The sequence below is a fragment of the Trachypithecus francoisi genome, unplaced genomic scaffold (assembly GCF_009764315.1).
Source record: "Trachypithecus francoisi isolate TF-2019V2 unplaced genomic scaffold, Tfra_2.0 Lachesis_group14, whole genome shotgun sequence".
NCBI classification, from domain to species: domain Eukaryota; kingdom Metazoa; phylum Chordata; class Mammalia; order Primates; family Cercopithecidae; genus Trachypithecus; species Trachypithecus francoisi.
In genome coordinates this window covers 507,717-522,477 of record NW_022681459.1, presented here as the reverse complement: position 1 = coordinate 522,477, position 14,761 = coordinate 507,717, and the positions used below count along the sequence as shown (strand labels likewise).

At 41.5% G+C, this 14,761-nt stretch overlaps 1 protein-coding gene across 5 annotated transcripts in view; it reads right to left on the bottom strand.

The window, feature by feature from the left end:
* LOC117095597 (canalicular multispecific organic anion transporter 1-like) overlaps positions 1-1,489 on the bottom strand; it is a 97,770-nt gene extending 96,281 nt beyond the window's left edge. For 3 of the 5 annotated variants that reach the window (XM_033232166.1, XM_033232168.1, XM_033232167.1), the window contains exon 1: positions 1,199-1,489. In XM_033232166.1, coding sequence (XP_033088057.1) covers positions 1,199-1,264 — 66 coding nt within the window. In that variant the 5' untranslated portion in view covers positions 1,265-1,489. The remainder of the gene's footprint in view (positions 1-1,198) is intronic. The other 2 variants (XM_033232170.1, XM_033232169.1) reach the window with 2 other exon arrangements.
* Between the last annotated feature and the right edge of the window lie 13,272 nt (positions 1,490-14,761).

The following is a 14,761-nucleotide window of genomic DNA, read 5'->3' as shown; positions in this document are numbered from 1 at the left end:
CACTGTGCTTGGCTACCATCAACTGTTTTAAAAATTTGACATCATGGAAATAACAAATACAAAATGAAATTAAAATGAGTATTTTCAACCTTGTTTAAGTGGATTCCTGATCTATGAAGGCTGTCAAAGTTGAATAATAATCAAGGAAACAGTGTTTGAATACTAGAGGAAGAATCAAGTAGAATTTGGGGTGAAAAAATTGAGTTTTATAATTTTTCAACTACAAATTCATAATTTACTGCCTTTGGTCACCTTGGCTGTTACACTAATGATATTAAACCAGCTTGCACAATTGAGCCTGCCATCTCTACGGTACAGTAAAAAGAGGCACGCTATAGTGATGGAACTTTTCCACATTTTCAAGGAACTTATTCAGCCCTTCTATTTTATAGACTTTTATAAAAGTAGTTTACATATAACTTAATTTTAAATAAATTTATAGCTTCATTTTGTATGTGATCAGAATAGATGTCACATATATTTGACACTCAGAGTTACTGAAAAAGCCAGGATTAGAACAAGTGCCCCTGAATCGGAATTATGTAGTTTTTCTTTGTTAGGACAACAGGGCTGTTTCTAAGCCCATGTCTTGTATAGTGATGATAAGTGAAACAAATGGAACCCTTGTTAGGGGAATTGTTGCTGATACACAACTGTAGGGTTCATTTCTCTGACTACCGCCTTAGCACCTGACTCCCACTGTAGAAGCATAAGGTATAGTGCGCAAGAGCAGAGCACAATTAAGTGTCTGAAGTTTCTGGATTTGCCCCAGACCTGGCTCCCAAAATCCATACTGAGTATTATTAATCCCCAATGCTCTGTGGTTTTAATGGGATCACTCACTGGTTGTAGAATTCCCCTCCAACCTGTGTCCCTTCGGCGATGACAGGTCCACCCATCCTTTCTGTTTATGGGGGAGTTACTTATCTCTTCAAACAAAGATGCCTCTTCCTCTCCTCCAGCACTACCAAGACTGAGCTCCTGTGGTTCAAGTTGCACCCACCCTGATCTCTGATCTCTGCTTCCAGGATTGAGTGTGTATGCGGGTCTGTCTGTCCCGTGTGTGATGGCTACTCAAACAAGGGCTCGTCAGTCCACATCCAGGGTTCGAGGACTCACCTCTCCCCACTTCCACTCCCGCACCCACAGTGGCCCCACGATCCGCCTCTCCTCTCCCCTAAGAACCAGAGAACTTTACCTGTGCATCAAGCCACCCGCGGACCCGCTGATAGGAGCCGCCCCAGTTCTGCGGACTGCAGAGCATGGTCCGCGGGCGTCTGGCCGCTGGCTGCGAGCCGGCTGCGGCTGTCACTTCCCTTGACAGCGGACTGTCAGCTCAGCGCCGGCACAGTGGGAGGACATGCACTCCGCCCGGCAGTCAGCTGTCACCTTAGTCCCAGCCTATCAGTCCCAGCCTGTGCGCCTGGGGCGGGGTGCGGGTGGAATGGGGTTGGGCCCAGACGAGGGAAGGTACAGAGGGAGCCAGGCAAGGACAGTTCTGCTCTCTGCCTGGCGGGGAGTTTGCACTTGACTCAGTAGTTCTCTCCTTTCCATTTCCTATTAGAAACCTAATGTAAATGGCGAGTTAATGGGTGCAGCACACCAACACGGCACATGTATACATATGTAACAAACCTGCACGTTGTGCACATGTACCCTAGAAAATAAAGTATAATAAAAAAGAAAAAGAAAAAGAAACAAAAAACAAACCTGTGTCCCTTTTATGACAGAAGCACAAAGCTAGTTTCTCGCCGGGGTAATATTACGTTTGCAAACAGTATAACAGCTGTCTCTTAAAAAATATTAAGAACAAGTGTCAGTAGAATTTTAAGGAGCAAATTTATTGCAATGGCCTTAACTTTACAAACAAATGAAACACTCCCCGTAGTATTAGAAAACCTTAACAGTATACTGCATCTCATCTACATTTTACTCTTCAAAGTAACTACAAAGCAAGTAAATGAAAAATTTCATAGTAACTAGGATGAACAAAGAATTAAAGGTGACACATGATGTACAAAAGGGGAACAAAAAAATTAAAGAATTGCATTCTGATTTTTAGTAAATACTAAGAAACTGTGAGCCTGTATACAGAAGTAAGGAATACGCAACAAGTTACTTTGAGGCAGATACTTGACACATGATGTATGTCATTGGTTTGATGAAGCATTTTGTTTTATTTGGCACCTGAAGCAACAAAAGAGGGAGAAATATTAGAAATTCCTAAATGTGAGGATAAAGATAAGGCCATGTAGTATTTTACAAGGATGGATATTATACTTCAGGACAAGGAACTTTCTGTCTACTGCCTGGGATTTATTTAACTGGTAGATGGAGAGAATGGAGGATTTAGGACAGGAGAAGTCCTGCTTTCTGGAGGAAGGGGCATGAGTCCTACCTGGGGAAGTCTGGGCTGGCCATAGAATGGGTGAAACTGAGGAACCAGACAACTTCCACAGATGAATTCGACCACAGGATACCTTATGGAACTGAAGTCCTGGGGAATGTTTGGAACACAATTCTTTGTCTTCCTCTCTTAATACCATGCTTGCTTGGCCCTACGCAAGGAGGTAGTTGTAGGTTCAACTTTAAAATCAACATGTCTGTGAAGAATTAAGGGTGCAGCTCAGGACTTAGAAACTTTGTCTCCTTTCCACAAATACGTGCACCAATTTGGGAACACCTCGCACTCACTCAGCAGCCACAGCCTGAAGAACCCTCCTCTTATCTGCACTTTCAAACTGCTCACTCTGTGGATTCTCCACGGAAAATACAAGGTCTTCTAGTAGAATGGGCCTTGCTTTTTCAGATATAGTTATGAGGAAAGAAACAACTTTGAACCTGTGCCAGGGAGGAGGAAGCCAGGAAGAAAATGAAGCCTAAAACCAACTCAGGCACCAAACCCAGCATTTGTCTTTGACCTCTAGGAATCAGTCCCCTCAGGTAATGTTGGTGCTAGCAACTAGAAGTAGTAAGATTTCTACATTTACTCAGCTCGGTAGAGATACCTGGCTCCTTGATTGGTGGGAGAAGGGAGGCATGCCCCCCAAAATTGTGTAGAAGTTGGGGAGGGTAATAGATGTGTGTGGCAACTATAGTAAAGAAGTCCTTACCTAAGGAGATTGGAGAAAAAATTATCTGGGAATCCCTCAAAATGTAATAAAAATTAGGCCGGGCGCGGTGGCTCACGCCTGTAATCCCAGCACTTTGGGAGGCCGAGGCGGGTGGATCACAAGGTCAGGAGATCGAGACCACAGTGAAACCCTGTCTCTACTAAAAATACAAAAAATTAGCTGGGCGCGGTGGCGGGCGCCTGTAGTCCCAGCTACTCAGGAGGCTGAGGCAGGAGAATGGCGTGAACCCAGGAGGCGGAGCTTGCAGTGAGCTGAGATCCCGCCACTGCACTCCAGCCCGGGTGACAGAGCGAGACTCTGTCTCAAAAAAAAAAAAAAAAAAAATTACATTTTAATGTCAAGTTTCTCCATTTTATAGAAGGTGCAAGATAAGACTGTGCAAATGAGCAGGAAGACATGAAGGTTTGTAAGAAAAAACTGAGTTTTCAATGCCTAGTTAAGGAAAACTGGGTGAAATACTCAGATTTACCTAGGAAATAGAAAAATACAAAATAAGAGGATCGGACATTCACGAAACCGTACAACAAAGCTAGAATTCTGACTCGCTGATGTATCATGCTAGCTGGACTATGAAAGAAATACTTTTGTTTTCCAGGAAAAAGAAAATCATGAGAAGGTGTAATAAAAGGATATCTAGATTTAGTAATGGGTGGGGCATATTCTATGCCACAATAGTCAATGTTCTGGCTTGTTGGAAAGATTCATTCTGTTGATGCTGTACAAGTTTTGCAGGTATGACATGTCATCCTTTCTGGCTGGTGGAGGAGAGCCTCATAAACAGAGTCAGACTGTGAGGCTGATGAGTAAGGTTGAAAGAAAGAGCTGACTCTTTTCCACAGTTAGTTGGGCATATCCCTGTCACTATGGCAGAGACAAGAGAATCTCTTTCTTCAAGACAATTGTAGGCTATGTTTTTATGAGGGGTGGGAAATTGGGTAGATGTAATTTTCATTGTTCTTGCTAACTTTGATATAAAAATTAAATTAACAATATTATTCAGTTCACTGCATACTATCAGTATCATTTTGTGAAGTGACTTTCTATTTTATTTATATTTTTCATCTACTTGTTTTCTAGTCCATTTATTTTCCACACCAGAAGTCGTCTGGAGCAACTAGTAAATATCTTTCCAATTCACCTTCTACACATTTATTGAGATACTTGTTTATCCTTGAAAATATATGGTGCTATTTTATGTGTCTTCAACATTTGTACAAGTGGTATTTTGCTATAAAGTCACAGCAATACAATTCTCGCCTGTCATGTATCTTTGAAATGATTCCAAACATGTAGTCTGCTATGTGAGTGATATATGTTTTGCTGTGACAAGAACTTGAAGTGTATTTCCTCAGCCTCTCAAAAATGTGACGTCTTATCCTACTCCATATGTGAGAACTTGGAGTGATCTTCCCCTGCCCCCAGGAATGTGACACCAAACCTTGGCCTTATCATATGCCATATGTGAATTACTGATTTCAACTACTGGACTTCAAAAAAAAGGAAAAAAAAAAAAATCCACACACACACGCACACATACACACACACACACACACAATCTGAGAGCTTAAGATCATGTAGTCTACACTCTGTGAGCCACCTCCCTACACATGCTGACTCAGGGCTACACTGTCAGCTGCTTCTCCGAAGACTGAGCCCTCAGCCTTGACAGAGCCACACCTGCGAGCCTTTGAGCTAATCTCTGAAGCCAGCACCAGTCACCTTGCCTGTAATCTAAGATCTCTGCTTTGTCACTCATGACAGTCTCACCTGAGAACCACTTATATAAATATATACCTCAAACTTTAACTGGACTTTGCTTTCTACAGAGGCCTGTTTCCATCCTAATTGAGCAATTAGATTTCAGTCATTTTGGAACTCACTCACCATGTGGTCCATGTACCTCATCTATCAAGCATACTCCCTGTGAGATTTGTTCTTCCTATTCTCTGTCTCTTTAAGCATTAGGAACCTAAGGAAAAAAAAAGAATTCTTCTTCTGTGGTGTCTTGGTCCATTTTTTGCTACTGTAACAGAATACCACAAACTGGGTAATTTATAAACAGAGATTCTTTGGCTCACAGTTCTAGAGGCTGTGAAGGCCAACATGAAGGCACTATTGGTTTGGTGATTCTGATTTTAAGATGGTACCTTGAACAGTGCATCCTCAGGAGGGGAGGAACACCATGTTTTCACATGGTGGGAGGTAGGAGGAAAAAAGACAAACTGGGGTGTAACTTGCCCTTTTATAATGGCATTAATTCCACCCGACCCTCACGGCCTAATCACTTTTAAAGATCTCACTTCTTGGCTGGGTGTAGTGGCTCATGCCTGTAATCCCAGCATTTTGGGAGGCCAAGGTCAGTGGATCACAAGATCAGGAGTTCAAGAAGAGCCTGGCCGACATGCTGAAATCCCATCTCTACTAAAAATACAAAAATTAGCCAGGCACGATGACAGGCTCCTGTAGTCCCCGCTACTCAGGAGGCTGAGGCAGGAGAATCGCTTGAACCGGGGAGGTGGAGGTTGCAGTGAGCTGAGATTGAGCCCCTGCACTCCAGCCAGGATGACAGAGCAAGCCTCCATTTTTAAAAAAAAAAAGAAAAGAAAAAAAAGATCCTACTTCTTAATACCATTAAAGTGGCAATTAGATTTCAACATGAATTTTGGAGGGGATAGACATTCAAACCATATTATATAGCAATAAACTGTGATTTGTGACATACTTTGATCATCTCTTTATTTCTACCATACAAACCACCCCCTTTTCCCACATTTTTAAAAATGACATTATTTGTAAGGCATCTACTCATGCGAGGCTATGCCGTCCTCACCTATTGTTTCTCACTGTTGCATGCTGCTTTGCTCCATTCAAATACCGCACTCTAGAGGAACTCCCATAGCAGAGTGATTAAGCTCATAGACTTTAATGTAAGACTGTGGGCTTAAATTGTGGCCTTCACTATTTACCAGCAAGTCATGAACATCTCGGGGCTCCCTTTCTCATTTATAAAATGGAAGTAATAGTCATGTCTTCCTCATAAGTTTGTTGTAACGGTTACATGACTTAATCATATAATAAGCAAAACATTTAGAACAAGGGGATATGCTAAATCCTGCATAAAATATTATAATTATTATTTATCTAGTCACACGGTCGTCAATATGTAGGCTAACCCTGTGGTCAGTGCTGTAATAAACACCTCTGTCTGAGGACTGGCATGTGCATTTCTTGTTTTTCTTTTTCTTTTTTTTTCCTGTGTTTTGTTTTTGAGATGGAGTCTCGCTCTGTCACCCAGGCTGCAGTGCAGTGGTGCAATCTCAGCTCACTTCAACCTCCGCCTCCTGGGTTCAAGTGATTCCGCTGCCTCAGCCTCCCTAGTAGCTGGGAGCATAGGCGTGCACCACCACACTCAGCTAATTTTTGGTATTTTAGTAGAGACGGGGTTTCACCATGTTGGACAGGATTGTCTTGATCTCCTGACATCGTGACCCGCCCACTTCGGCCTCCCAAAGTGCTGGGATTACAGGCGTGAGCCAACGCGACTGGCCATGCCTGGCCGTGCATTTCTTTTAGATCATGGTTCTCAAAGATTTTGCATGTAGGATCTTTTATATTTTTCAAATTGTTGAGGACCCAATTAACTTCAGTTTATGTATAATCTATCTACCTATATTTATCAAATTAGAAATTTAAATTTAAATTAAAACGTATTTATTTGTCAATTTATTTAAAGATAAACCTATTGCATGCTGTCATAAATGATATATTACTTATTTTTAAAAATCTATATTTTTCAAAACTTTGAGAAGGTTGCCATTGGTTTGATATCATTTTAACACTTATGTTTTAATATAATTTAACATTATAATGTCTGGTTTAGTAGAAGATAGTTGGACTCCCATACCTGCTTCTTTATTCAATCTGTTGAGATATTTTGTTTTGATTGAAGTAGATGAAGAAAGCTGGGACATATACACATATGTAGTTGGAAGAGGCAGACAATTTCAATAAGCTTTCAGGAAATTCTGTATACTTTTCTTTGAGATAACGCCAAAATTTTGGTAGTGTCTTTTTTTTTTTTTTTTTATTATACTTTAAGTTCTAGGGTACATGTGCATAACGTGCAGGTTTGTTACATATGTATACTTATGCCATGTTGGTGTGCTGCACCCATCAACTCGTCAGCACCCATCAATTCATCATTTATATCATGTATAACTCCCCAATGCAATCTCTCCCTCCTCCCCCCTCCCCATGATAGGCCCCAGTGTGTGATGTTCCCCTTCCCGAGTCCAAGTGATCTCATTGTTCAGTTCCCACCTATGAGTGAGAACATGCGGTGTTTGGTTTTCTGTTCTTGTGATAGTTTGCTAAGAATGATGGTTTCCAGCTGCATCCATGTCCCTACAAAGGATGCAAACTCATCCTTTTTTATGGCTGCATAGTATTCCATGGTGTATATGTGCCACATTTTCTTAATCCAGTCTGTCACAGATGGACATTTGGGTTGATTCCAAGTCTTTGCTATTGTGAATAGTGCCGCAATAAACATACGTGTGCATGTGTCTTTGTAGTAGAATAATTTATAGTCCTTTCGGTATATACCCAGTAGTGGGATGGCTGGGTCATATGGTACATTTAGTTCTAGATCCTTGAGGAATTGCCATACTGTTTTCCATAATGGTTGAACTAGTCTACAATCCCACCAACAGTGTAAAAGTGTTCCTATTTCTCCACATCCTCTCCACCACCTGTTGTTTCCTGACTTCTTAATGATTGCCATTCTAACTGGTGTGAGATGGTATCTCATTGTGGTTTTGATTTGCATTTCTCTGATGGCCAGTGATGACGAGCATTTTTTCATGCGTCTGTTGGCTGTATGAATGTCTTCTTTTGAGAAATGTCTGTTCATATCCTTTACCCACTTTTTGATGGGGTTGTTTGTTTTTTTCTTGTATATTTGTTTGAGTTCTTTGTAGATTCTGGATATTAGCCCTTTGTCAGATGAGTAGGTTGCAAAAATTTTCTCCCATTCTGTAGGTGGCCTGTTCACTCTGATGGTAGTTTCTTTTGCTGTGCAAAAGCTCTTTAGTTTAATTAGATCCCATTTGTCAATGTTGGCTTTTGCTGCCGTTGCTTTTGATGTTTTAGACATGAAGTCCTTGCCCATGCCTATGTCCTGAATGGTACTACCTAGATTTTCTTCTAGGGTTTTATGGTATTAGGTCTAACATTTAAGCCTCTAATCCATCTTGAATTAATCTTCGTATAAGGGGTAAGGAAAGGATCCAGTTTCAGCTTGCTACTTATGGCTAGCCAATTTTCCCAGCACCATTTTTTGAATAGGGAATCATTTCCCCATTTCTTGTTTCTCTCAGGTTTGTCAAAGATCAGATGGCTGTAGATGTGTGGTATTATTTCTGAGGACTCTGTTCTGTTCCATTGGTCTATATCTCTGTTTTGGTACCAGTACCATGCTGTTTTGGTTACTGTAGCCTTGTAGAATAGTTTGAAGTCAAGTAGCGTGACGCCTCCATCTTTGTCCCTTTGACTTAGGATTGTCTTGGCAATGCAGGCTCTTTTTTGGTTCCATATGAACTTTAAAGCAGTTTTTTCCAATTCTGTGAAGAAACTCATTGGTAGCTTGATGGGGATGGCATTGAATCTATAAATCACCTTGGGCAGTATGGCCATTTTCACGATATTGATTCTTCCTATCCATGAGCATGGTATGTTCTTCCATTTGTTTGTGTCCTCTTTGATTTCACTGAACAGTGGTTTGTAGTTCTCCTTGAAGAGGTCCTTTACATCCCTTGTAAGTTGGATTCCTAGGTATTTTATTCTCTTTGAAGCAATTGTGAATGGAAGTTCATTCCTGATTTGGCTCTCTGCTTGTCTGTTACTGGTGTATAAGATGCTTGTGATTTTTGCACATTAATTTTGTATCCTGAGACTTTGCTGAAGTTGCTTATCAGCTTAAGGAGATTTTGGGCTGAGATGATGGGGTTTTCTAAATATACAATCATGTCATCTGCAAACAGGGACATTTGACTTCTTCTTTTCCTAACTGGATACCCTTGATTTCTTTCTCTTGCCTGATTGCCCTAGCCAGAACTTCCAACACTATGTTGAATAGGAGTGGTGAGAGAGGGCATCCCTGTCTCGTGCCAGTTTTCAAAGGGAATTTTTCCAGTTTTTGCCCATTCAGTATGATATTAGCTGTGGGTTTGTCATAAAGAGCTCTTATTATTTTGAGGTACGTTCCATCAATACCGAATTTATTGAGCATTTTTAGCATGAAGGGCTGTTGAATTTTGTCAAAAGCCTTTTCTGCATCTATTGAGATAATCATGTGGTTCTTGTCTTTGGTTCTGTTTATATGCTGGATTACGTTTATTGATTTGTGAATGTTGAACCAGCCTTGCATCCCAGGGATGAAGCCCACTTGATCATGGTGGATAAGCTTTTTGATGTGCTGCTGAATCCGGTTTGCCAGTATTTTATTGAGAATTTTTGCATCGATGTTCATCAGGGATATTGGTCTAAAATTCTCTTTTTTTGTTGTGTCTCTGCCAGGCTTTGGTATCAGGATGATGTTGGCCTCATAAAATGAGTTAGGGAGGATTCACTCTTTTTCTATTGATTGGAATAGTTTCAGAAGGAATGGTACCAGCTCCTCCTTGTACCTCTGGTAGAATTCAGCTTGAATCCATCTGGTCCTGGACTTTTTTTGGTGGGTAGGCTATTAATTGTTGCCTCAATTTCAGAGCCTGCTATTGGTCTATTCAGGGATTCAACTTCTTCCTGGTTTAGTCTTGGGAGAGTGTAAGTGTCCAGGAAATTATCCATTTCTTCTAGATTTTCTAGTTGATTTGCGTAGAGGCGTTTATAGTATTCTCTGATGGTAGTTTGTATTTCTGTGGGGTCGGTGGTGATATCCCCTTTATCATTCTTTATTGCGTCTATTTGATTCCTCTCTCTTTTCTTCTTTATTAGTCTTGCTAGCAGTCTGTCAATTTTGTTGATCTTTTCGAAAAACCAACTCCTGGATTCATTGATTTTTTGGAGGGTTTTTTGTGTCTCTATCTCCGTCAGTTCTGCTCTGATCTTAGTTATTTCTTGCCTTCTGCTAGCTTTTGAATGTGTTTGCTCTTGCCTCTCTAGTTCTTTTAATTGTGATGTTAGAGTGTCAATTTTGGATCTTTCCTGCTTTCTCTTGTGGGCATTTAGTGCTATAAATTTCCCTCTACACACTACTTTAAATGTGTCCCAGAGATTCTGGTATGTTGTATCTTTGTTCTCATTGGTTTCAAAGAACATCTTTATTTCTGCCTTAATTTTGTTATGTACCCAGTAGTCATTCAGGAGCAGGTTGTTCAGTTTCCATGTAGTTGAGCAGTTTTGATTGAGTTTCTTAGTCCTGAGTTCTAGTTTGATTGCACTGTGGTCTGAGAGACCGTTTGTTATAATTTCTGTTCTTTTACATTTGCTGAGGAGTGCTTTACTTCCAATTATGTGGTCAATTTTGGAATAAGTGCAATGTGGTGCTGAGAAGAATGTATATTCTGTTGATTTGGGTTGGAGAGTTCTATAGATGTCTATTAGGTCTGCTTGGTGCAGAGATGAGTTCAATTCCTGGATATCCTTGTTAACTTTCTGTCTCATTGATCTGTCTAATGTTGACAGTGTGAGTGTTGAAGTCTCCCATTATTATTGTATGGGAGTCTAAGTCTCTTTGTAAGTCTCTAAGGACTTGCTTGATGAATCTGGGTGCTCCTGTATTGGGTGCATATATATTTAGGATAGTTAGCTCTTCCTGTTGAATTGATCCCTTTACCATTATGTAATGGCCTTCTTTGTCTCTTTTGATCTTTGATGGTTTAAAGTCTGTATTATCAGAGACTAGGATTGCAACCCCTGCTTTTTTTTGTTCTCCATTTGCTTGGTAGATCTTCCTCCATCCCTTTATTTTGAGCCTATGTATGTCTCTGCATGTGAGATGGGTCTCCTGAATACAGCAGACTGATGGGTCTTGACTCTTTATCCAGTTTGCCAGTCTGTGTCTTTTAATTGGACCATTTAGTCCATTTACATTTAAGGTTAATATTGTTATGTGTGAACTTGATCCTGTCATTATGATATTAACTGGTGATTTTGCTCGTTAGTTGATGCAGTTTCTTCCTAGCCTCGATGGTCTTTACATTTTGGCATGTTTTTGCAATGGCTGGTACCGGTTGTTCCTTTCCATGTTTAGGGCTTCCTTCAGGGTCTCTTGTAAGGCAGGCCTGGTGGTGACAAAATCTCTAAGCATTTGCTTATCTGTAAAGGATTTTATTTCTCCTTCACTGATGAAACTTAGTTTGGCTGGATATGAAATTCTGGGTTGAAAATTCTTTTCTTTAAGAACGTTGAATATTGGCACCCACTCTCTTCTGGCTTGTAGAGTTTCTGCCGAGAGATCTGCTGTTAGTCTGATGGGCTTCCCTTTGTGGGTAACCCGACCTTTCTCTCTGGCTGCCCTTAAGATTTTTTCCTTCATTTCAACTTTGGTGAATCTGGCAATTATGTGTCTTGGAGTTGCTCTTCTGGAGGAGTATCTTTGTGGCGTTCTCTGTATTTCCTGAATTTGAATGTTGGCCTGCTCTACTAGGTTGTGGAAGTTCTCCTGGATGATACCCTGAAGAGTGTTTTCCAACTTGGTTCCATTTTCCCCCTCACTTTCAGGCACCCCAGTCAGACGTAGATTTGGTCTTTTTACATAATCCCATACTTCTTGCAGGCTTTGTTCATTTCTTTTTCTTCTTTTTTCTTTTGGTTTCTCTTCTCGCTTCTTTTCATTCATTTGATCCTCAATCGCTGATACTCTTTCTTCCAGTTGATTGAGTCGGTTACTGACGCTTGTGGATTTGTCACGTATTTCTTGTGTCATGGTTTTCATCTCTGTCATTTCATTTATGACCTTCTCTGCATTAATTAGTCTAGCTGTCAATTCTTCCACTCTTTTTTCAAGATTTTTAGTTTCTTTGCGCTGGGTATGTAATTCCTCCTTTAGCTCTGAGAAGTTTGATGGACTGAAGACTTCTTCTCTCATCTCGTCAAAGTCATTCTCTGACCAGCTTTGATCCATTGCTGGCGATGAGCTGCGCTCCTTTGCCGGGGGAGATGCGCTCTTATTTTTTGAATTTCCAGCTTTTCTGCCCTGCTTTTTCCCCATCTTTGTGGTTTTATCTGTCTCTGGTCTTTGATGATGGTGACGTACTGATGGGGTTTTGGTATAGGTGTCCTTCCTGTTTCATAGTTTTCCTTCTGACAGTCAGGACCCTCAGCTATAGGTCTGTTGGAGATTGCTTGAGGTCCACTCCCGACCCTGTTTGCCTGGGTATCAGCAACAGAGGTTGCAGAAGATAGAATATTGCTGAACAGCGAGTGTACGAGTCTGATTCTTCCTTTGGAAGCTTCCTCTCAGGGGTGTACTCCATCCTGTGAGGTGTGGAGTGTCAGACTGCCCCTAGTGGGGGATGTCTCCTAATTAGGCTACTCAGGGGGCAGAGACCCACCTGAGCAGGCGTTCTGTCCGTTCTCAGATCTCAACCTCCGTGTTGGGAGATCCACGGCTCTCCCCAAAGCTGTCAGACAGAGTTGTTCGCGTCTGCACAGGCCCCCGCTGCTTCCCCTGTTGGTCTTCAGCTGTATGCTGTCCCCAGAGGTGGAGTCTACAGAGACCGGCAGGCTTCCTTGAGCTGCTGTGAGCTCCACCCAGTTCGAGCTTCCCAGTGGCTTTGTTTACCTACTTAAGCCTCAGCAATGGCGGGCGCCCCTCCCCCAGCCTCGCTGCTGCCTTGCGGATAGATCGCTGCAGACTGCTGTGTTAGCAATGAGGGAGGCTCCGTGGGCGTGGGACCCTCCCGGCCAGGTGTGGGATATATTCTCCTGGTGTGCCTGTTTGCTTAAAGCGCAGTATTGGGGTGGGAGTTACCCGATTTTCCAGGTGTTGTGTGTCTCAGTTCCCCTGGCTAGGAAAAGGGATTCCCTTCCCCCTTGCGCTTCCAGGTGAGGCGATGCCTCGCCCTGCTTCAGCTCTCGCTGGTCAGGCTGCAGCAGCTGACCAGCACCGATTGTCCGGCACTCCCTAGTGAGATGACCCCAGTACCTCAGTTGAAAATGCAGAAATCACCGGTCTTCTGTGTCGCTCGTGCTGGGAGTTGGGGACTGGAGCTGTTCCTATTCGGCCATCTTGCCCCGCCCCTATCTATATTTTTTTTAATGCATTTTCAAAATTTTCTACAGCCATCATGCATTAGTTATAAAAGTAGACAAAAATAAATATTAACTGATATTTCTCCATTAGGCTGATGTGTTTTTAAATACATACATAATTCTTCAACACATGCTTTAAGAATTCTTTGCCAGAACCTCCACCTCTATGCTTTACCAACTGTCTCAGCATAGAGAGGAAGGAGCTGATCAAGGGCTTGCTTGTAAGCAGGGGCGTAGGTGCAAGAGAAACCAGAGAGTGCAACTCATTTGGCATTTTCTACCTGTATAAAACAAGACAAATTTTGTAACCTCTTGTTTCTTTGCCTCAGTTTCCTCAGCCTCATTTTTACTTCACAGGACATCCAAAGTACTGAAAAAGATACTTAATGTAAAATGCTGCATACAGACCCTGACGTGTTGTATGTACACAGTAAACACTGCAATCATTATTTAGAGCCATGTCTTAAAAGGTATAGAGATGAAGACTCAGCTGAGGCTGGAAACCATAAATGTGAAGCACAGCAATTGGGCATAACTCTAAGGCCGTCGTCCTAGATATGCTTTAAACATGGGAGCAGTAGTGACAAAAGAAATGATTGGACTTAACATAGAGGATCTGTAAAATGTCCAAAAGAAGCAAGAATCAAAAGTGGCCATGAGGATGTCTGTCACTGAGGTCATTTTGTTTGGATAGAGAAAAAGCTGAAGCTACGAAAGTGATAGGGAACTGAGGTCAGGGTCAAAGTACTGAAGGTCTCAAGGAGGATAAACTTTTATGAGTTATATTTAAACAATCAGTCAACAGAATGTAATTCAAATATGCCCTTGAAGTGACAAACCAGGCAATAGTCTACTCTCTCTGCCAAGAGTGTTGCCTGTTGAAGGGGGACTTGGCTCTCTTTTACTGGACATAAAGAGGGTCTTACGGGAAATCTATATGCAGGTCTGTCATTTGGGGATAACGGCTTTATTCACTGTTGAACGTGGCCACCACATTTTTCCTAGTAATAAGCATGGCTGCATCTTTTCAGAACTTCCAAACTCATCATAGTAAATACATTAAGCAGTGAAAGGGCAGGTGTTGATTTCCACAGGGAGAATTAAACATGTTTTTAAAATTAACTTCTTGGTTTATTTCTATTGAATATGGACAGGTTTCTCTCTGTGAAGTTCACACCTCAAGATCTGTCAGCGTTGGGAAAAATCACCAAGTTTTTTTTCTCCCCAGTCCTCCTAAGATGAGAACTGATGGAATTAGAAGAGCGTTAGCAAAAGTCACAAAGTCACTTTGTGCTTCTATTTATTAAAAGCAAGTGGAAGTTGCACTGTTTTTGACTGCATTACAAAAGTTAAAAAACAGTACTAGAGAA